At 35.6% G+C, this 24,883-nt stretch overlaps 1 protein-coding gene across 1 annotated transcript; it reads right to left on the minus strand.

Moving 5' to 3' along the window:
• Positions 1-9,104: 9,104 nt before the first annotated feature.
• On the minus strand, positions 9,105-20,003 carry MUS81 (Restriction endonuclease, type II-like superfamily protein). The gene is made up of 15 exons (XM_085750973.1): positions 19,643-20,003; positions 18,316-18,404; positions 18,131-18,209; positions 17,913-17,999; positions 17,686-17,811; positions 16,708-16,933; positions 15,793-15,976; positions 15,586-15,704; positions 13,773-13,921; positions 13,208-13,265; positions 12,447-12,605; positions 11,719-11,798; positions 10,919-11,156; positions 9,693-9,779; positions 9,105-9,509 (listed from the first exon to the last, which is right to left on the minus strand). The coding sequence occupies exons 1-15, from the start codon at positions 19,834-19,836 to the stop codon at positions 9,405-9,407; spliced, it is 1,980 nt and encodes a 659-aa protein (XP_085607099.1). The 5' UTR covers positions 19,837-20,003; the 3' UTR covers positions 9,105-9,404.
• Between the last annotated feature and the right edge of the window lie 4,880 nt (positions 20,004-24,883).

A 24,883-nucleotide genomic window follows, 5' to 3' on the forward strand; every position in this document is an offset into this window, starting at 1 on the left:
TTTTTGTTTAGTTTTTTGATGTAACTCAAATTTTTAACTACTATTGAACAATCTATTTAAGAGATTGAAGGATATACCCTTTCAGTGTAAAGTTACTTTAATCTGGCATCCAATTACAACTCTTCAATTCGCCACATCATATTATTTATTTTTTCATAAAAAAACTCAAGAAGAGGTTATGCAATTATTTGTTGTCTTGACAAGTTGTGAAAGGTTGTCAAAATTGGGATTTTGCTTCAAGTCAAAAGGGAATAGCAAAATCAAAAATCGTAAAATCGCAATCAAAATCGATGGATTCTACCAAACAAAAATAAAGCTAACTATATGTTATAAAATGCATATAGTCATAAATGGCTCGAAGTTTAGAGTGCACAAGACATTTATACATAAATGACTCAAAACCTAAATGCCAAATTTAGTAATCATAATAATGCTAAACAACCTAGACAAAATACTCAAAGGCGAATCCTAGATGTCTGACAAAACACTTGACCATAAGTGATTAAGTGACTATTAAGTTTCAAAGCAAAAGACTAAAGACTAGATGCCTAACAAAATACATAAAGGCAAAGTCTAGATGCAATCATAAATCACGAATAAATCATCAATTTTATTGATTATCCCCCATCACATCAACAAATTCGTCTTCATCAATCTCTTACGGTGAAGTGGCGTAAAACAATAAAAAAAAACATGGTCTTTTATGTATTTACAGAACCGGGTCACAGGTACAGACCAGGCCAATTGATGAACCAGATTAAAATTGACCCGTATCATAAAAATGGACATAATCCTTTAAAATTCTGCGTTTTTGCATGAATGTCACGATTTTGTGCAATTTTACTAGTATTTTGCCTGTTTTGGAATTCTGCTATAGATTTGAATCGTTGAAGGTGAGTAAAGTCACAAAATCCTGAATTTTGGGATTTAAGTCGGGATTTTAACAACAATGAGTACAAGCCTTTTAATCTCTATTAAAACAAGTGATCCAAATGAACAGTTGGAAATTTCTAATATTTTTTGCTGTCTGGTTTTAATGCAGCATATTCTGTAGCTATATTCTTTACACTACCACTACATGCCTTTTAATCTCTATTAAAACAAGTGATCCATATGAACAATTTGAAATTTCTAATACTTTTTCATGTCTGATTTTAATGCAGCAGCCATGAATTTCTTGAAGGATAAAGAGAGAGAAAATTGTGGCCAAGAATATTATTACCTGAATCCATATGGTGGTTTACCTTGAAGAACTGATTAAGCAAACCTCCAACTTCAACTATCAACAGTAGGGTGATCTTGTAAGGCCAAAAAAGGCCTCAAACAGCAACCAAAAGAAAGGTCCCTAATGTTTCTCTGCTAAGTGTAACGCTCTACAGTGTTTGTGATATGGTGTTTTTATAGACACAAGTTGGTTCAATTGAAGCTCTTGTCTTGAAAAGTTTCAACATAATGGACAAGAGAAATGGTTGATTTTGTCACCTCTTTATCCCAAAATTGTCTTTATAAACACAAACATGAGCTTTGCTTGTTTTTTAGTGGTTGGTGATGAGCATTGCAAGGAAAATCTTAGGAAGATCCTCCAAAACAATATTGGATTCATGTTGGAAGGTTACCCTACACTTGGGGAGTTCTCCTTGGATGAGAAACAAACATACATACAACTCAATGTATAGATGTGTATGTTTCATGTGCATATTCTCTAACATAGAAAGTGCTTTGCAATATGTTATACACTCTATGGAACAAATAATATTCTTCTTAGTAATGACTAAGAATACTAAAAAAACCTTCGGAATTATAAATTTATATATACATGATCAACTTGTTTAGAATAAGCTTCAAGCTTCATTCCAGATGCATTATCATTGGTCATTAGTTAGAGGATTTTGGAATTATCTAATAGGGATAAGCAAGGTAGAGGAAGGAAACAAGTACTATCATGCCAAAACTTTGTCACAACTGCACACTCTATGGACATCAGATTTATCATACTAGAACTAGATAAATCAATTGGATTATGTTTTTTAATAGTCACATAATTATGCACTTGACGCAGTCACCAATCTAGATTGTCAGATTAAGATTAGACATTTCATGTTTTGAGTTTGAAAAATCGGATGTAAAATATGAAGTTGGAACCTGACCATCTAATAGTGATGATGTCATCATGTGAATGTAGCAAACATAAATCCTAGTTCATAGAACTCAAAGAAATAAAACACTTATTTTATTCAATGACAAAAACTCAAATCAACCTTGTTTTTTCCAATCTTGGTATCCCCATCTAACTATTTTTTTAATACACATAATTCTATATTCAAATCCAAGATCACAAGTTTAAGGAACCCAACCACTTCCATTTGTGTTGGCACATGTAAATTGAATTCTTTACAAATATACGGTAATGAATTGAGTGCAATACTATTTTTTTTTTTTTTTAACAAATCAAAATGGAATATATTGCTCAAAAGGAGAATGATTCACCCCGCACAAGGCGTGCTAAAAGCGATGAATCACCCAAAGTCTGTACAACAACTATTCCATCGCACAAGGAGTGCAATACTATTCTATGTTTGTGCTTCTTATTTATTTAATATATTTTTTTCATTTCCTAAAAAAAAAAAAATTGAGTGCAATACAGCAAGACAAATAAAATAGTGAAAATACTACACTCGTGAGGAAAACTGAAATTCAATCCCAAATTCTTAAAATTAAATAATTGATTATTTACTTAGTGGTCTATTGTGTACTCTACACCCTTTCATCACTTCATATGAGTCCAGAAAAATGAAACACGTGAATTCTTATGCAGAATTTCGTAAGAGAAAGATTTGAGACTCGAGTCGAGGCTAATAAAAGATTTGACACCGTATAAAATACAAACTGAGATTAAGTGTCGTTCTTTTTTTTTTTTGGTGGTGAGATTAAGTGTCGTTCTAACTCCAAAGAAAGAGAGAACAAATATTAAATTTTTTTTTTTGAAGGAAAATATTAAAAATTTAGAAACCGTATTTTATATATGCTACATTTTTCTGTCTAGAAAACTTTTCTCTTGTCCTAAGACAGTTCTATGTATGAGTATGACATTTTCCTCAAAATAAAAATGTATGAGTATGACATTCTAAACCGTATTCTATAAAAAAAAAAAAAAAAAAATAATTGAAGGAGAACCGTATTCTATAGATGTTTCCATGTTTGTAACTTTCTGCTTGGACATGGTATAATTTTCCTTGGAGTTATACTTTCTCTTTATCAATGTTTCAGTAATCATAGTTTTCAATTGCCTTTTTTTTAGCACACGTCAGAGACCTTTTAACATCTTAATGTCCCTACTTAGATCACAAGCTTTATTACCAAGTTCAACATAGTTTTCAATTGTCTATTTGTCTCGCAATAACATAGTTTGGATCATAAAATTTAATAGTTTATTATGTGATAAAGCGTCCAAACATGCTGGCGGAAGAGTCTTCACGGCAGAGTGAAAGGTGCCTGCAAGTACGTTAACACTCCCAAGCTCAAGTTAGTACGGAAAATGAGGTTGATTATATGTGAATAGGTGTAAAAATAAATCGTACCTTGAGAGTCACTGTTATATAGGTAGAAAAGACATTAACGGCTTCCGTGAAGTATGGCGCCTCATAGGGAGTCGTTGGAGGCCATGTGGAAGGTGCAGATGAGATGGAGGTGCAACTCATGAACCAACCGAGTCGAACTATATACAGCTCAAGTTCAGCTCATTTGGTTCATAAACCACGTTCAACGAGTTCATTGTTGAATCAAATTCTGAACTATTATCGAGTTGGTTCGGTTCATTGCTTCCCACATATATAGAGAAGGCAAGTTTAGCTAATTTTTCTTCTCAATGGTTGAGTAAGTCTCCTTATTTCATTCTTCTGTTACTTTCTAGTCCAGGGATAGCTTAGATTTACCCAACAATAGACTGTCATATTAATGTAACTCGTTGCAAGGGTTCAGCCCTCCTGCTTTTTTAGTGTTTTCTTTTGCTTGATAAAAAAAAAATTGCTTATTGTTCCTACTATAGCGGAATTCTTCATATATTAATGAGATTTAACTGATTTTTTAAATTAAAGATTTAAAAAATATTATACATCATATTTAAATGAAGGGTGCAATTGGAAACTAAAAATTCAGTTTTTTTTTTCGGTAACACTAAAAATTCAGTTTAAAATCATGTATCTCGTATAGATTATGTTTTTTTTTTTTTGAAGAAACTAAAATGATATATATTCACACCAAACCCAACGCCTCTTTAGCACAAGGCGTGCCACAGAGACGCAAAACGGAAACAATATCTGTTACAAAGCAATGGTTCAAAAAACAAAAACAGACATTAGTCGAAACCCAAGCATAACAACGGGTCCGACCGCCACTGGTGACAACCATACACAAAAGCGGCGTTATTAGCACGCAGCCACCAATAAGAATGAAATTTAACCTTTTCGACTAGCTCCTCAATAGGACTAATAACATTATTAAAGACTCTATTATTACGCTCTTTCCAAATGGTCCAAACACATAATAACCAAATGAGCTGAAAGAAAGAACGTCGCTTCTTGGTTCCACCTAAATAATTAGTAAAGTGAATAAAATGAGCATCAATATCTCGGTGATCGACTCCTGAGAAGCCTATCCAGGACCGCACCTGCTGCCAAATAACTCCAAAACAATCACAATGAATAAATAAATGGTTTGCAGATTCAATATGGCCACATCCTCCAACGCAGGATATGGCTGTGACAGGAAGGATGCCTCGGTCATAAAGGTTAATTTTAGTTGGCAATCTGTCTCAGAGTAATCGCCAAGCTAAAATCGACACCTTCGACGGCACTTGAGGATGCCAAACCAAACTCTGAGCATCATCCCGCAGCTGATGATCATGAGATGTAATAACTGCATACCCCGAACGCACCGAATAGCCACCAATAGGATCAGGATGCCACTGCCAGCTATCTGAGACAAAAGGCTGCAGAAAAATATTAGTAATAATAGCCCTACACTCCGCTAGCAACTCTTCCTCCCACACCCACAACCGGCGCCTCCACTGCCAAGCTCCACCATCCACCCCCACATCTAAAGAGAACATAGAAGCAACAGTAGCCTGCTTGTTCTCCGCTAAATGGAACAACCGACTAAAATGCCGACAAAAAGGAACATCTCCGACCCACCTATCAAGCCAAAAAGAAGTATTTTCCCCATCACCTACCTTCCTCAAAACCGACCCTGCAAACCAACCCTCTCCCTCCTCACCTAACCCATCTCTAATCTTCACCACCTCCTTCCACCAACAAGAAGCACTCCGGCCCCCATCCTCCAACCTCCCTGCCTCCTCACCATACCTAGCAACCAGCACCCTATACCAAAAACCTCCTCTATCAGTCAACATCCGCCAACACCACTTCCCTAAGAGAGCTAAATTAAACTCCTTTAACTGCCTAACCCCCAAACCTCCATCCTCCTTACGTAAACAAATAGTTTTCCAATCAATCCAATTAATTTTACTGAGAACCTCACTCCCCCCCCCCCAAAAAAAATTTCGAAATAAAGATTCAATGGAAGAGATTATACCTGACGGAGCCTTGAAGAAAGAAAGAGCGTAGACAGGCATCGATGTCAAGACGGATTTCAGAAGAGTTAGGCGGCCTCCAAAAGAAAGGAAACGGCTTTTCCACGACGACAATCTAGATTTTAAAGAATGCATCACAGGGTCCCAGAACGCTAACCTACGAGGATCACCCCCAATAAAGAGGCCCAAGTACAAGAATGGCACCTTTCCCACTTTACAATTTAAAATAGTTGCTGCCTCAGCCAACCAGGAATCAGATATATTTACACCAACCAACAAGCTCTTATTAAAATTAACCTTCAACCCAGACATAGCCTCAAACAATAATAACACAGCACGAAGGGCACGGACATTCGCCCAACTCTTACAACCCAACAAAAGTGTATCATCTGCGAATTGCAAATGGGAGACCACCAAGCTATTTTGCGCCCCCACCTTGTAACCCTCAAACAAATTCGCATTTACCATCTCAATCATCATAACATTTAGCCCTTCCGCAGCCAAAAGGAATAAAAAAGGGGATAATGGATCCCCTTGGCGAATACCCCTCTCTAGAGGAAACTCATCAGTAGGACTACCGTTAACCAAAACAGACGCCGTTGCGGTAGAAACACACTCCTTAATCCATTTCCGCCATAAAGTCGGAAAAGCCATCTTCCTCATCACATCATCCAAATAACCCCAGTCGACAGAATCATAGGCTTTTTCAAAATCAACTTTAAAGAGCAAAAGATCCTTCTTCAATTTAGAAGCTTCATCCACCACCTCATTTGCAATAAGGACACCGTCAAGAATTTGTCTGTCTTTAACAAACGCTGTTTGAGTTTCTGATATCACTTTACCAACCACTAACCTCAGACGATTTGCAAGAACCTTGGCCAAAATCTTATACAAACAACCCACCAAGGAAATAGGTCGGAAATCAGACAACTTCTGAGGGCTATCAACCTTCGGAATAAGAGCAATAAAAGTTGAATTTATACCTTTTGCCAACTTGCCATTCCGATGGAACTCCGATAGAAAGCGCATAATATCCTCCTGAAGAAGGGTCCAGAACTCTTTGATGAAGCCAAAATTCACACCATCCGGTCCAGGACTCTTGAAGCTATCACACTCCCACACTGCCGCCTTGACTTCTTCCACAGAAAAGGGTTTAACCAAACCGACCCCCTCCATATGAGATAACATTTTGAAATTCATACTTCCCACCCCTGGGCGACTAACAAGATGCTTCTTAAAATGATTGCTGAAATGAGAAAAAACTGCATGCCGGATTGGGTGAACACCTTCAACAACAACCCCATTCTCCACAAAAGAAACAATAGAATTCCGTCGACGGCGATTGGATAACACCGTGTGAAAAAACTTAGAATTAGAGTCACCCTCTTTAAGCCAGAGTAAACGCGACTGCTGCCAACAAATACTAGTATTCACTCGGGACAAAGAATGAATCTCGTGGGAAATATTGCGAAGCTCCTCCACTTCCTCAAAAGACAACACACCGTCCGCCCCCTTATCATCCAACGACGACTGTCTAGCTTTGATAGTATCCATCTTTGCCGATATATTGTGAGAGTGAGCCAAATGCCACTCCTTCAGAGCCAATTTAATAAGCTTGAATTTCTCCTTAAGAACAAAACCGCCCCATCCCTCAACTGAGAGAGAGCGCCATCTATCATGAACAAATTGATGATAACCCGGCATGTCTTGCCAACACTTTAGCATACGAGTCGGGCGCGGACCCCAATTTTCCTCATCCACGGACAATTGAATAGGACAATGATCAGAAACTCCACGCAAAAGAGCAATCTGCAAGCAATTAGGCCAAGTATTGCACCATTCTTCAGAGAGCAAGAAACGGTCAATTCTGCTCATCGACAAACCATCACCCTTAAACCAAGTAAAACGGCGGCCACATAAAGGTAAATCAAATAACAAATTGTCATCGATAAAATTGTTGAAAAGCACAACATCCGGTGACGCACCCTCAGCTCGAATAGGACGTCTTTCCTCTACCCCGCGAGTGGCATTAAAATCACCACACACACAGACAATTTTACCTTGCAAGAGAGACAACCTTACAGACATAGACTCCCACAATTCCTGCTTACCATGAGCGTCACACGGAGCATAAACATTAAACAAGTAGAACTCTTTACCCGACAAGATGATCCGACCATGAATAACAAGAACATGTTCCAGGCTAGTAGTAGACCACACTTCTACCTCCGAACTATCCCACAACGTCAACAAACCCCCCGAGGCACCAACAGAAGGACGATAAGAGAAGTCATGATTGGAGTTTCCCCACAACGACAAACACAACGAAGCATCACACACTGACAACTTAGTTTCTTGCAAGCATAAGATAAACGGAAGCTTCTCACGCACCAACATCCGCACCTCCCTTCTCTTCTCCAACCCACCCAACCCCCGCACATTCCAAGATAAAAACTTCATCACACACTCCCACACGCCCTCGCACACACACGACAGCCCCAACACCTACTCCCCTTCCTCCTCCGTCCCTAACTGCTCCTTCTCTAGCACCACAACGGACTCTTTATTGGCCCTATTAGGACGAGAAAGAACATCGAATTTATTTTGAGAATGTTCCAAAAATGATACACCAATCACCCTCCCCATCTCTTGAACATCGTCTAACACAACTTGTTTCTTCCCCTGAAGCGCCACCCAATTCTGCCAATCATTTTTCACTGATGATGAGGATGTACCATCATTCCAAGAAGCAATAGGCACCATCTCAGCGGAACGACTAGCACGAGCCCTTAATTGTTGTCGTCGATGTATTTTCTTTTTTAAAACCTTCATCACGTCCGACTTGTTCAAAACTTTCATGACCTCTGCTCTATCTTTACACGGAAGACGGGCTACCTTTTTAAGAGTAAGTACAGGATGACGAAGTACCCCTCCCACTTTCTTTTTATTTGTAGGCCGAGTGACACGAGCCTCAACATTTCCTTCTCCCACCACTTTCTTCAAACGCTTAGACTTTGATGAAATCAGGCCCACATTTGCTTTCTGAATATTATTAATCCATTCCACACTCCACGGACCCGAATGGGAACACCTAGCTGAACCTTGAAGGCAAGACACCGGACGAACATACCGTTTATGTTCGTATAGATTATGTTGCAGAAAATTTATTCAATTGAGGAATGAAACACATGTTACACCGATTTAGGATCTCTAGTTCAATTTCTATTATTTTCATAAAAGATTGATTTATATTTTACTACTCTAGGTTCCTTTTGGTTAATAAAATGCGTCCCTAGATATAAATTCTATTTCAATTACTATATATTTATACTACTCAAAAATACAGAATAAATCATAATCTTAAGAAAATATTATTTTAAAATTGGTTAATAAATGTGTCCCTAAATTATATAGTTTTTTAAAAGCCGCTCAAAAACTTTTAAAATAATCAGATGTACTTCTTAAATATTTTGATTTATTTTTCATAAACATAAGCAAATACGCCAAAAACACATGCTTAAAAATACGCTAAATGCATGTCACCAAATATAATATAATATAATATGACAATGACATTCTAACATTTGATTAATGTAACCAATCCTGCTCAGTATGAACAATACTTTGATTGGTGTTGTACAGAACTTTCCTTTACAAATATACAGATGACCAATTAACTAAAACTCAAACTAATAATAATTTTACATACACATTACAATAAAAAGGACTTACTAAAGTGACATCTCAAAAAATGGTATTCACCTTTGCTAAGTGGATTGGCATCCAAAAACTCAATTTTGAGTGGAAATACAAGAAGTCAGCTACCCCAAACAAGCTGGAAAATGTTCCTACTAGCAGATCCATTGATCACATTATTACTTTGTCTTTGAAGCATCTGCTCTTGGGTGTGAGAATCGCCATCCTAATCAAATCAAACAATTGGAGTGGGTAAACTTAGAGGTATGAGAGGGAGCATATGTTAGTCTAATGATAAAGAATCTTGAGACAGTGTAAACTAGAGTCGCATTATACTAGCGCTACTTCCCAAGATTCTCATAAACTAATTTATTGACTTGATACTTGGGAGAAAAGAATGAGGACTCACAAGTAGTGAGTAGGCACGGGCAAGAGACACAAGTGTGGGATACAAATCCAACACAGCCATGGCAATCTCCTCTGTAACCTGTGGGACCTGCATTTATGAGTTTCATAATAAGTATAAATCAAAATCATTTATAAACATATAGGATAAATAGTTAGGGAGGGCATATCAAGTGAGAGGAGTAACTTAAATGAGAGGGTGAGAGGATATAATATTATGCCTTGGATCAAAATAAACGGTCAAGATCAAATTACAGTAAAAAAGATTGGCCACATTTGAATAAAAATCATTTGTTTTCTCTTCTCTTGATACGCGTCCCTTCCTCTCTTCGGTTTCCTCTTCATTTTTTTTCCTGGTTTTGTTCCTCTCTCACAAGGTTTTGTTCCTCTCTCACAAATCATGTGAATACGTTTTCCTTTTTCAATTTTGTTAATCTGCATTCAGACAAAGGTGTTGTGGGTTTATGGCCACCGATTCATGTATGAGAATCCCCACCCACACAATTGCTTTTATTTTTAGTGGAATATCATTATTGAAATTGCTTCTTCTGTACAACCCAGGCTCAACTTCCTGTTTATTATTAAATTTGAATTGTTATTTGAAATTTATCATGATTTATCGGGTAGAAACATTAAATTCTAATTGGTACTTTAAAGTTTAAACATTTTTAAAATTTCTCTGTTGAAAAATTTGAATTCAATTTTGCAATTTCGAAAAACACATATGGAGATCGTGGTGGAGTTGAATTCGTTATTAGTGAATGTTCTAATGATTTTGTTTTGAGGAGGATGGCAGATTTTTGTAATTGGAAAAGAAGGGTCCGGTGAGAACGAACAAAGGAAGAAGAAACTCCAAAGAGATCAGATGTGTTGAGCCCTTTTTACTGTAATTTGATCTTGACCGTGTATTTTGATCTAAGGGATAATATTATATCCTCTCACCCTCTCATTTAAGTTACTCCTCTCATTTGATATGCCCTCAATAGTTAGGTAGCAGAATTAGTTACTCATCCCATTTATTAAGAAATTGCAGCTCTTTACGCAAAACATAGGCTTAAGGTCAAAAAGCATGATGTGGTGACTGGTGACATTTGAAGCAAATTATAGTAGAAGGTAGTGTAAATGTGATGTAAATTAAAAGGATACCCGAGGTCAACAAATTCAATTCAGCTAAACAAATTCAAGAATTACAAGATAACGGTTGAAAATTAATTTTGAAATAGTTAGTACCTGCATAAGTTGGATGGCAAATACATCACTAACTGTCATTTTTTCGAGGTCTTGACACCTTCTAACAAATTCATCATACGGAGGACATATCGCAGAGCATTTATTATTGTCTTCAAAAAAATCTGACTTGTAATATTGATAAATTGCTTGGGTAAGATGACCATACTTCCTTAGGGTATCACCTAAGCCACTTGTTCTCTGTACGTCAAACCCCTCCAGAATCTCTGTTGTAAAACAGCTGCACAAGGATGGAATAAATAACCTTAAATTTGGCATAACTCTTAACCAGAAAATGTAAATGTAATATTTTTTTTTAAAAATATATGACTATGTGTCTTCGACAAACAAGGCGACAGACTTAATTTCATCCAGACGGAAGCTTAACTCAAGTTTAAACGAATAACCCATAGTCCCATATTCATCTCTTGGTACAGAATCCTAATGAAAGAACGTATCGGAACAAAACATAAAAACTCTATCCACCACAACACCAAATTAACAAACAAGATCATTGAGTGATAACTGATAAGGTGGCTTAGTCGTTAGGGAGAGGAACATAGGGGTTGGAGTAAGGGTGTCATGATGGACTCAACTCCCCCCAATATCAAAATAGCAACTAACATTTGTAATTTTATTTTATTTTTATGGAAATTTCATTATTAAATAGTTGGTAATTCGCTCCAAGCAAAAGCAAGTCAGAAATGATACTTTCAATATTACACTACAAGAAAAAAGTGCACAAAAAATCACACAGAAGCAACCAAACCAAATTCATGAATTCAATGAAGAGATGTACTTACGCTGTTTTTATGCTTTCAGCAGCTTCAGAAGAATTTGGATCACCTTCGACAAGATATATCAGCTTCTTAAGCCCACATCTCTACAATGTCCATATGAATTTGAAAATAGGGTCGGAGAAGTAACATCAGTATAGCATGTTTAAATTTTGCAACCGAGCAAGAGAAATAAAATAAAAACATTTCAACCTGCAAAGTGCAAATAATGTGCAAGTTCCTTATGAAAATATGCCGTATTTTTTTTGACAAGATATGCCGTATTCTTAATGGCAATATAATGCTCTAATTCATGTACAGAATGATGAGATTCGTCAACATCTTACCAAAAATAGATAGGAAATCGTAGTGAAGAAGCCATTCATTGGATGATATGTTTAACAGATTTCTAAAACCAAATGGATTTATTTTGTATGCACCCTAAAATATTTTTACACATGCAACGAATCAAATCACCTCACATAGATATTTGTTGAGATATTTTAGAAACTAAACTATAAAGTGGCCCTATAGAGTGATTTGATCGGATGCATGTGTACAAAATAATTACACCGTCAGTGCATAGAAATTAATCTCAAGCCAAACACGCAAAACTCCATTTTCTTCAGAACAGGAAAAAAATGCAGAACATTAATCACTGACCATATATGCATGCTCCAATACTCAAATCATCAACTTGTTCAAACAATAAAAAGTAAAAAAACAGTCCAAACTATCTTAGAAGGAATACTTACCACAAGTCTTAACTTCTGATCCTTGTAGCGGTTATCCCTAATTGAACTGCGTAAATCATCAATTTTCTTCCTCTCAACAATAAAATCCAACACATATTCACTGCCAAGAGTTTTATGGCGCGCGATCCAAATCCCATCTCCAACAGGCAGACGCCGAACCTATATATGAATAAATTTCTTGACGATTTTAACAATCTTCCAAACAGAGACGTGAATATTCATTCACAAAATCAAATTAGTCTAATCCAAGTCCAAGTTTGTATCATTAATTAAACATCATATTTGTTTCACAATCAAATAAGTTGTCACTTGTCAGAAAAAGCTTAATTGAAAGTCTCCAACTCCATTAATAAATCAAAAGAGGTAATGGGTTCAAATTGAAGAACAATTTTTACAACTTACTGGTGGTTTCTTTCTTGAAGTATGTCATAAACTGCAAAACATTTTCATTTATGCAGTGGACCACAGGGAAAAAAATTCTTAAATTGTGGTTTTTCTTCAAAAGCTTATCCAAAATCTAGACACTAAATTATACAAATAATATTTTCAAAGGAAAAACGGTCATGAAAAAGCTTAAATAATTGCACTTGTAATCAAGTAATAGATAAACAAGACATATACATGTTAGCAATTAGTGACCACACGGATTAATTATAATTTTATTTGACAAATAGTAGCATCGACATTCAGTAAATAATATATATGCTTTACAGTTTGGAAATTAACAACTACTTGTACATGGTAAAGAAATAAAAAATCACCTCTATTTGGATTTTGAAGTTGCTACAAATATTCTCAATAATTTTCCTAGATCGCGATCTGAAACAACCAACAATAGAAATATTAAGTTCATTGGAGCCATTAATTAGAAACAACTCACACAATGTACCAAACTGCTGAAAATACAAATAAACTCCTGCCTCCATCCCTAAATATAGGACTCTTGAGAAATTTTCTTGTCCCTTTTTATAAGATTCTCTTTGAATTTTCAACTACATAAACTATTTCTTTACCAAAATACCCCTAATTATTTTACCTCTTTTCTACGATTTACTAAACTACTATCATGGGAACATAAATAAATTTTCTCTCTTAAAGGATAAACTTGTTAGAACAACATCAACTAGTAACAAATTTATTACTACTACCAACTTTTTTAATTTCCGTGATTTAGTCAATGGTGTCCTATATTTGGGGAAAGAGATAGTATACATTATGTCACAAATACTAAAATGAGTATCAAATAAATAAATAAAGTATATAACATATGATACAAATCATACAAAAACCTTGCGTGAAAAAGGTCATTCAATTTAGGTTACTAACCCCTTAGTAGCAAATTGCTCCCGATCATCCAATATTAAAATTACTTCATAAGCATCTTCAAACCTCTCCCCAAAGCTCAATGGTGGCACACTTAAAATGTTCATCTTTGATTTAATCTCATCCTTGTTTGGCTTTTGTATTGTGTTACCCTAAGATATTCGCCAGGACAAGTACCAAAAAGAAACACTTCAGGAACTATATGTTAATAATGATGCATAAGTTTAAATTAAGATAAAGACAAAGGAATACAAAACAAAGTTAGGTTCAAATGCATTTTACCCACCAATTTGACTTTCAATTTGTATTTTCCACCCTAAGTATAAAAAACAATAGACCCTAATATTTAATACAAGCCATCATAATCGCCTCCCTTCCATCAAAAATAGTTGTTTACAATTAACATAATAAAATGAAGATGTGCCATGAACTTTTTAAAAGACAATTATGCTCTAATACACACATTACTTTCATGAATATTTACCTTTAATTATTTTATGGTTTAATAAAAAAAATTAGTGGCTCAAAAAGCCTAAAGTTATAGTGATACAATTAGGTTCTAATGTATTTAAACCAAGAAGGATGGTACAACTAAAATAGTATAGTTAACCATGGTGAGTGTAAAGTGCAGTTCATCTTACTCTTTAAGAACATGCATTTGCAACTGAATGTACCAAATAAAGGGAACAATTGTTGTAAGGTTGTCAAACTTGCAAAGTACACATTAACTCAGCTTGTAAACTTGAAAGAGCTGATAGAAATATAATATTTGAAAATGTTTAACAAGCTCACTAAATGTTCCCACTCAATGCCAGACCTAATTCCAGGAATACCCTACCTATTCCTTGAGGACCATGACCAGTTTCACATATTCCATAATAATAGGGACAAATACAACATTGCAAGTTTAGAATTAATGGATAAAGGTGATATGTAGGAACAAAATGGCGTAAGATGAAATAAATCACTAAGTGGATATAGGTTCATTTCAAACTTCCAAAGCGTTGAAAACATTATTCAACAAAAGAGAAAGGGTTACACAATGGTTGCGGGAAAAAGGAAAAGGCAAAGGATTTAGAGCCTCACACTAGAAAGATGCGGCAAGATAGAGTGGACTGTGCAGTGTGCAGTTTGTGACTGGGTTCATGGATGAAACTCATTCATGCTGCGTATTTTGCTGTGAGATGAAGATGACACTTGAATTGGGTTCATATTGAGACACTAGTTCATGGAGAAACCATGTTTACACTGAGACTCAGACTGGGATCTGTTGGAGGTAGGGAATGTGGGATGCACCTGATTTTGTCAAAAGGAATAAGGGTTTGTTCGAGGAAGGGAAGGTTGTTTAGAGGTCAGAGCAGCTGGTCCGATGAAAAATTGAAGTTAAGGCCATAAAACATAAAGTGCGGTCCTTTAGAATCTAAACTCTAACTCATGAGTAAACTCAAAAGTTTGACCAATTATATATAGATCAACTTGAGACTGCCCGAGTGTGCAACGAGTTTTCCGGCGAGTTAACTTAGTCTCCCTACATAGTATCGTAGACTCATACAATTCGTAGTTAACTGGCGAGTTTGACAACTATGAAAGGGAATGAAGCAAATATCAATGCAACATGTAACTTCTATGACATTTTGCAACACAATTGAAATCTGTTCAAGAATGGTACTTCTTAGTGGTCAGTGGTCACCCATTTTAATAATTTTCAAAATCATTATTAAAAGAAATCATCATATTCTCCGTTTACTATCAGATTAAAAATCCAACTTTACAAGAAATGACGTTCAAGGTCAATAATAAAAGGAACAAACCATACAGCTGATGAGCAAGCTCTCATGGCAAAAGGTGGAATATCAGGAGAACATAAGTTTGCCACATTCCCACCAAAGGATGAACTCAGGGTTCTGCTCTGTTTTCCAATGGGGCCTTTGGGATCTGGTCATATATGAAATGATTTACTGAGATAAAATTTATTCATTCATATGTGACATTAAGAAACACTGAAACATGGAAGAAGAAATACCATTTACAACAGTATTAGCATTCATCAATATTTGAGATTCTGGCTGTGAACCATAGACTTGCTCTTCTCTAAGTTGACATAAAACAGCCGGCCACAGAGATGAGACATCTTTATTTGGATGGCTTCTGGAAACCTCCTCAAAAGCACTAATAATTTGCTCCTTGGAGTAGCCCATGTTTGTAAACTACAGGGAAAAAAAAAAACATTTTAATTACATGGCAGCAACAATAAAAGACAAAATCATCTGCAAGTGAGCTGACATGACAAGAACATGTTAATTAGATAAGGTAATCTTAATACATAAACTTCATGGACCTTCTTTTCAAAAGATGTGTAAGCTATGAAACACCAACATTGACACAAAACACGTTGAATCCCAAAATATGCAAGACACGTAGCAAGACACACACACACACACTATATATATATATATATATATATATATATATATATATATATATATATATATAACTTTTAAGTTACATTGTTTATTAATTGGACAAGTGGTATTTTATATTTCCCAATGTTCACATAAACACTAGAGTTTGTTTGTCCTCCGCTGAACTTGCGTTGCATATATTCTGTTTTACTATCAAGTCTTAGACATAGAAAATGAAACAAGTGGATAAACTTAACCACGAGAATTTACTCAGCATAAACAACTAATACAAGAAACACAGGTTTATGAAGATTTATCAATTACACTTGACTATAACTATGAGCAACGATCCAATTGTAAGTTCATGAAAATGAATTAAAAAAAGAGCACTAAATCAAAATTTATACCATATAATTAAGCATCACACATACTTTAGAGCTTTCCACATAAAAGGAGCAAGAAAAGGGCCGAAGCATATAGTATGAATATGAAGAAACAAAAGAAAAAACAAGGACTTTGAATAAGAGGAAGCATACCCTCTCAAGGGAATCAAGAGGAACATCCAGTGGCTTCTTTTGGCGATTCAATGGTGATGTCACTTCAGATTCCAAATCATATGCACTGACTTCTATATCTAATGAGTTTTGTTTATCCATATGAACAGAAATTTCAACAGAAGCCGACTTGTCCAGAGATTCTGCCATTCCAGATCTTTTAAGACAGTCACATGCTGCTTCCTTACCTTCTTCGGTTAGCATGTACCTGAAAACAACAAAAATCATCATTACAAACATGGAGAACTCTCATCTAAACATATCCAATTCTACATTTCATTTAAAAACTAAGTGATTATATAACCATTTAAAGTTTCTAAACAAGAACCACTCTGATACTTGCTGGTTTTACAACTTGGTACAACCTTTGTCACTAAAGACCCTCTAGAGATATTTCCCTGTCCCTTTTTGCAGGACCCCTTTCGAGTTTTCAACTAACTATGTTGCATCTATATTTGCAACATGTAATAAAAATTATAATGTAAACATAAATTAATTTTCTCTCCGAAAGGGTAAAATGGTAAAACAATATCAATTGTCAACAAATTTTATACTACTACCAACTTTCTCCATTCCTATATTTAAGGATGGAGGTAGTATCTAGTGAATAAATTTGTCGTAGTAGAAATGCATTTGCTTAGCTAAGTTTATTCATCCATAAAAATGAAGGGACAAAGGATATCGCTATCATGGCAGCAATATTCACCGGTAATGAATTACAAAAAGATTCAGGAAAAATTCTTATGTTACTATAGAGAAGGCACAATTTCAAAGCATATTAAAGGTAAAATATTCTCAATCCTAACAATAAATAGACAATTCAAGAAATTAGTTATAATTCACAACAAGGAGGTTCTCTTAACAAGTGGCTGCTAATTGTAATAGTATATGAAAGATAACATAAAAGATCAAGAGAAAAGGTTCACGTGCAAAGCTAATATGCATAATAGAAAACCATACTTTGCTGGGCAGCTTGATTTTACAACTAATCCTTTAGATATCAATGTCTTCATGCAGCTCCATCCACTGTACCAATCCTGTGGAGAACTTCCGAAATGTCCAGCTTTTCCTTTCCCTTTTTCTGGCCTGAAAATTCATTGATCAAAAGTTGTAAACATTTCCTTAGCCATCACTTTATTTAAACACAGAATAATAAGAAATAAAGTAAGAAACTATGTCAAACATACGCAATTGGTGCTCGAGATAACCCACTGGCTTCAGCAGCATCGATAAGCTCCTGTTTACGCATAAATTCATTCCCATTTGAAGTTCCCCTATTAAAAATGTGCTAAATCTTATTATAATATAACAAGTTTACCATAACAACTTCAAAAAACATATTTAACCCACCAAATAAAAACATATTTATCAGTTGTACATGTGATGTGACAGCAGTTATATATACCTATAAAGGGTTATCAATAATGCATACGCCACAGAGTTCCTTTGAGGCATATAGCGCTTGGTTCCTTTAGTTTTCTTTCCTATAAGATTGGAAAAAACAGAATAATTAAACATAAATTTGGACAAAATAAATGGAAAGCTAATGGAATACGACATAAAATAAAAACTCAACAGCCCCAGGCATACCCTTTTTGGTCAAGTCATCTGGTTCGGTACCTCCAGAAGCAGTCCCAAAAAACCCCTGCATTAGCCTCAACATCATTTTCCCCACACCCCTTCCAAACAATTTCAAATAAACACTATTAGAATTGAACGCCATAAAACCCAATTTAAACAACACTACTTCATCATTTACCATCACCATTTCACAAACACATCAATAACACACGCACGTAAAACCAATAACAAAGCACCCAACAACGCTTTTCACTCAAAATTTGGATAATTCTCAAACAAACAACAAATGTAGTTTTGTTACTTCAAGTCACACAATAAACCCAATATATAACAGCATAGTATTGATACACCACAAAATCCAATTTAAATAACCATGCCTTATCACTTTAGAAACACATCAATAACACACAGAAAAACCAATCATTAAGCACAGAAAACCCTTTCACTCAAAATATGGACATTTCTCAATTTAAAAGAAAATGGAGCTTTGTTACTATAAATTCAAGTCAAAACAAACGCAATATCTCACAGCAAAATTTTCAAATCCATACCATTACAATTTATAACTACATTTTTTCTTATGAATGGAAGTTTTATTGAGTTGGGCCCCGTGAGCTCCTCAAGGCAAGCTTCAAGGCTAAAAGAGTGTTGAGGTATTTACTGATCACCCACTAAAGAGATCCTCACACCGGCAGTGGCAGTTAAACCCACACCCTTACGAGATATGGGTAAACTCTTTACCAAACCAACCTCCATTGCCATTTTATAACTACATTATTTTGGCGAAATGAAAAGTTTAGTTGAGATCGGTACTGGGAGCTCATCAGGGTCAAGGCAGACCTCAAGGCTGAAAGAGCCTCGATGTACTTTCAGATCACCCACTAAAGAGGTCCTCACACCGGCAGTGACAGCTAAACCCTCGCCCTTATGAAATATGGGTTAACTCTAGCAACTGAACCAACCTCCATTCTCATTTTACAACTACATTTTTTCGGCTAAATGAAAGTTTAGTTAAGTTGGTTACTTAGAGCTTGCCCGGGTCGAGGCAAGTCTCAGTGCTGAAGAGCACTAATGTACTAACAGACCACCCACTAAATTGGTCATCACGCCGACAGCGGGAGTTGAACCCACACCCTAACCAACGGACCAACTAAACCAACTTTCATTGGCATATTATAACTACATTTATAATAACAACAAAAACTAAGATAACATAATTTAATTCCAACATTAATATTTTTTTCATAATTATATCAAATAATGCATGCATTGTTATAATTTTGATCATATGGGTACATGAATAGTGACAAAAAATGGAGGAAATTGAAAAACATACTTAACAGTGGAGAAATCTTTGATGGTTCGAATTGGGTTTTTGGAGTTACAAACATTGAAATGAGCTTTAGAAAGTGCCATTTCAATGTTTTCAGAAAGACCTTTCGGTGACTCAGCCATTTCTTTCCATTTGTTCTTCATGAACGTCGCCAGTTCTTCGTTCTCCGGACACCGAACCCGTGTCCGATTATCCATTCCGGTAGGGTTAGGAATTTGTTAGGGTTGAGAGAGAGAAAGAGAGAGATCAATTGTGTGAAGTGGTTGCAGTTGTAGAAGAAATCATGCCGCGCTGGGTTTCGGTTTTTCAAAAGCGAGGAAATGTTTGAAGGATGTGATGTGATGTCATTGAACGGGCTTGGTTTGGGTCGGGATTGGGCTCGGGTTTGTAATTATTTTGAAAAGCTCTTCTCCCGTCATGTTTTGCTCATTATCATACAAATTTTTGAAAATACCCCACGTGACTTAAGTCACGCATGTGTAAAATGCAATGTTTACATGTAAATGACTTATGTTGCTTACTTGTTTAAATGTTTGCAAGTTTATGTTGTAGTTTTGAGTTTTAGGGTATAATTTACACCCCTTTATAAAATGTTTGAATGAGTTTTCATTGATTGTTTAATTTATTATGGTGTAGATCTGAAACAATTGTCAATTTGTTTAGCACTCAGGTACGCTTCAACGGTGGAAATTCTCATTTGGTCAAGGTTCGGTACAATGTCACGCTAAAATATTTGAAGGATCAACTGAATGAAATCAACGTAGGACTCAACCCCGGAGACACAAGGGAGGGTTGGAATGTGTTTGGTATGAATGTCCATCGTTCGACGAGGGAAGAATAACGTTCAGCACAGCATGTTCTCGATTTTTTGTCAGCACAACATGTTCCCGTGGATCCATATGTATGTTACGTTGTTGAGATCGCCTGAAAATATTTTCAAGTGTTTGATTCTGCTAGAGGATTATGTTTAGGTAACATCATTATTATGTAATGTCTTTATTTTATTGGAATTTAAGTTTAATTTTTGTTAGTTTGCTGAATATGTTGGCAATGAAGTGTCTAATACTTAGTGTAGAGATCTGCAAGATTCTTTGAAAAGTCAAAGATTGAAGAGAACACAACATGTATTTTACCAAATCAAATATATATGTTTTCACATCGAATTTCCTTGTATAAATGAGTGTCACATATGGGAATGCGCTACTAAGATGTCGTTTTGTGCTTGATCATGCTCCTCTGTCAATTGAAACTTGTCAGTTGATAGGGCAGTAGGATTAACTTCAAAATAATATATTGGGATGCATTACTTTTTGTGATGACTCATCTTATATGAGGGAATTTAATGTGATAACCTATATTCTTGATTTGGTAGAATACATGTGTTGTATTCTTTTCATTCTTTTGAATTTTCAAAGGATGTTGTAAATCTCTACACTAAGTATAAGACACTTCAATGCCAACATTTTCGGCAAACTTTCAAGAATATAATTTAAACTCAACATCATAATGATACCGCATATTTAGGTAGAATGTAATATAACTTAGATGAAATTAAAACTAAATAAAATTGTGTATTTTTTGAATTGATTTCGTGTACTTGTGCAACTTTATTCAATACGCAACTTTATTCAAATTTATTCACTACCAAGATGCGCAACATATCAAAAAACATAAATAAAAAAAATAAGACATTACACACATTACATTTAATCATCTCCCTCGTCACTTAAGTCAATTGGGTTGTCATCGACAGTCCATCGGTTACCTTCTTTTGGTTGGGGACCAAAATAACACGTCCTTCCGCTCCTTCTCATCTTGTTGAAATTAGGCACGGGCACATTCGCCTTGTTTTTTTGTCCGGATCATTCGCATTCGATATTGTGTCATGTCATAATGGTTTTTGTTTTCTTTTTCTCACCCTCCTTTTTCAATTGAGTATCACCCTGTTTTTGAGACATCGCTACACAATGTAAAAATCAATGGTCAAAACCTTCTCTAATTCCAAAATTTCTACCACAAATACCTAAAAATTTCAAACAATTCGTAACAATTTCTAACAATTCCTAACAGTTACTAGCAATTTCTACCAAAATTCAATCAATTATACTTTAATCAACATCTAACAATTCTCATTAAAACTAAACAAAAAGTGTTAGTGGAATAAATTCATTGTATTCATTGTACAAATTCTTCTTACATAAATCATAAAACTATCCCCTTATATATACATCACAATGTAACCACCTTTTGTAACTTCCTAAAATAAACTGAAAGTGTAACTTCCTAACACAAACTACATATAATAACTGACTAGTAACTATATATTTATTTACTGTAACATCCCCCCTCAAGGTGGACTATGGATGTCCATGAGTCGTATCTTGGAAATATATTTATGAAATGAAGAAGCATATAAGGGTTTTGTGAAGACATCTGCAAGTTGGTTGGCAGAAGAGACAGGCAACAAATGAATTAAGCCGCTGGTGATCTTTTCACGAATGACATGACAGTCAATCTCTATGTGTTTAGTGCGTTCGTGAAAGGTGGGATTATGAGCAAGATAGATGGCTGATTGATTGTCACAATACACAGAAGCGGGAGAAATGAGATGAACTTGGAGCTCTTTAAGCAAATATGCCAACCATTGAACCTCACAAGTGAGGGAAGCAAGAGCCCTGTATTCAGCCTCAAATGAAGATCTAGATATTGTGGTCTGTTTTTTTGATTTCCAAGACACCAATGATGGACCAAGAAAGACACAAAATCATGTAATGGATTTCCTTGTTATTGCACATGATGCCCAATCTAAATCTGCAAATGCACTCAACTTAAGATCAGAAGTGGAAGGATAAAATACTCCTTTTGCAGGGGATGACTTCAGATATTTAAGTATGTGAGTTTCTGCACGATAGTGATGTTCCATTGGATTAGAAACATGTTCACGAAGTTGTTGAACTGCAAAGCAGATGTCTGGTCTAGTGTTAGTAAGATAGAGGAGTCGACCAATGAGTTGTCTGTAGGAAGATGGATCTGAATATGGAATGCCTTCTTCATGTGAATGTTTATTAGATGGATTCGTGGGAGTAGATGCAGGTTGTTATACCCTAATTTTGGACCTAAAAATACTAGTCAATTTTTCTTTTCTTGCATTATAAGTCATTTGAACTGTCTCTGATCAATTGCATCTTTCTCTGCATTTTATTTCAATGTTATTTGCAAAATTCACATGCAAGGGTATTTTAGTCATTTCCTATGTCAAATTTCTCTCAGTCTTTCAAAAATTTATTTAACTCCTTTCAAGTAGTTTGAATAAGTCTCTGTTTCATTCTATGTCAAAATCCATTTCAAAAATTGCGTTTGAAGTCATTTTGAGTCAGATTTGCCCCTAGGGGCATTTTAGTCTTTTCAAGTGTCAAAACTCTGTTCAAATCCTAAAATTTGTCTCTGAGTCTTCTTATCTTGCTTGTATGAGTCTTTGCTTCAATTCCTTGTTAAAAATCCATTTTTTTAAAAATTCGTATCTGAGTCATTTACAGTTGTTTTAGCCCTAGGGGCATTTTGGTCATTTTACACGAAATTTCGGCAGAGAGGTACTTTAAAGTACCTCATTTAAGCCATTGGTTCGTTTTAGTCCGTTTTGTCAAATTTTAGACGTTTCACTTTACGTTTAGTCAAGTTACCATTTTTTTATTCCAATTTTATTTTTAGTTTTTTCTCTAAGTCCAAAGTGTCCAAAATTTCATTCAAGTCCCTTTTAATCTTCTTTTTTAGGCCTTTAATTTCGCATTTTTTGCATAATGGTCCTTTTTATTTCAATTTTCTTTTTAAGTCTTTTTAATTGCAATTAAGTCCTCTTTTCCATCTTTCAGTTTTGTCCCTTTAGTTTTCTATTTTGCAGGTTAGTCCCTCAATCTTTCAGAATTGCAGAAAAGGTCCCAAAGTCCAAAAATAGTCCAAGGCCGAGCCAAACAGGTCCAAATCCAGGTGTCTAATTCCAATTGGTCCAGCAATACACTTGGCAGCCTATAAAAGGCCCCCAATCATTGCCATGCCATTCATAACACGCCAACTCATCCAAAATCAAAAAACACGTTTCCAATTCTCTCTCTGATAAAAAACAGATCAAACACCAAAATTTCCAGAAAAACTTCAAGAACATTCATAACAGAAACCCTAACTGTTTCCAGAACTACACAATTCACCAGAATCACATCAATTTTCATCAACACGAAGCTTAATTCAGCAAATTATTGTGCAAATCAATTGGAATTGACACGAACTCTCAGAGATTCATCAAGAATCTTCATCATCGAGTTCGTACCTTCGCAATCCAAGCACAAAGTGCGATCACGAAGGATTTTGAGGCGAGAAGAAGAGTGACAGAAGCAATTGTGAATCAGTGAAGAGGAAGAGGAAGATTACCGATTTATTTTCGGTTCCAGAACTTACCAGAAGCTTCAACAAGGATCTTTTGTTCGAATCTCCAAAAAAAAACCAGGTAATCCTCGAAAAACCTCTTCGTTTTCATCGCAAAAGCTCAACGAAGCTCAACAAACAGAAATAAACGGTGAGTTGAAGAAGAACTTCGAAAAAGATTCGAAGAACTTCGAAACGAAACCCTAAAGATGTGAATCTTCAAAGATTCACCGTTTATTTCTTGAAACGAGGCCTATAATCATCATAAGTAAGAAAGATACTTCAGTTTAGGGTTTCATTTCGGTATATTCAAAAGGAGTTTCAAAAGCTTCGAAACGAAACCCTAAAAGACAGATCTGCAAAGATTCACCGTTCGTTTTACAAAATCAAGTTCAAATTCATCACCAGCAGAGAAAATAACATAGATTAAAGCCTCGTTTCAAAAAAGTGCGAAGAGATTTAAAAAAAAATCTGAAGACCGTAAAGTTTGAGCTTCGATCTGCGTAGATCTAAATTTCCTTTGCAATTTCTGATGCTTGATTCATGTCTAGACTGAAAAACGAACGGTAGAAAGTCTTAGATCGTTAAGGTTTGTTGAGTTTAGAGTTTCATCGTCACCGGCGGTGGCTGTTTCCGCCGGAGAAGATGGTGGAGGGTTTAGAGAGAGAAGAGAGAGTCTGAGAGTTAGAGAGAGGAATGAATGGAACGAATGAGGCCTTGACCGGCCTCCTAGGATATATAGAGGAGGTGAACCAGACCGGTTCACCTGAACCAGTCTGGTTCGCCCTTGGTTCAATTTGTCCTTGATCTTGACCGTTTGTTTTTGCT

The sequence above is a fragment of the Medicago sativa genome, chromosome 3, assembly GCF_051527215.1.
Source record: "Medicago sativa cultivar Bolivia chromosome 3, Bolivia_mono, whole genome shotgun sequence".
NCBI lineage: Eukaryota > Viridiplantae > Streptophyta > Magnoliopsida > Fabales > Fabaceae > Medicago > Medicago sativa.

Coding starts and splice junctions, on each gene's coding strand:
- MUS81 (XM_085750973.1), bottom strand. CDS start 19,836: ATGGATAATCGGACACGGGTTCGGTGTCCGGAGAACGAAGAACTGGCG. Junction 16,934..17,685: donor AAATCAAGCTGCCCAGCAAA/GTATGGTTTTCT, acceptor TGTTGTTTTCAG/GTACATGCTAACCGAAGAAG. Junction 11,157..11,718: donor GCTGAAAGCATAAAAACAGC/GTAAGTACATCT, acceptor ATCCTTGTGCAG/CTGTTTTACAACAGAGATTC.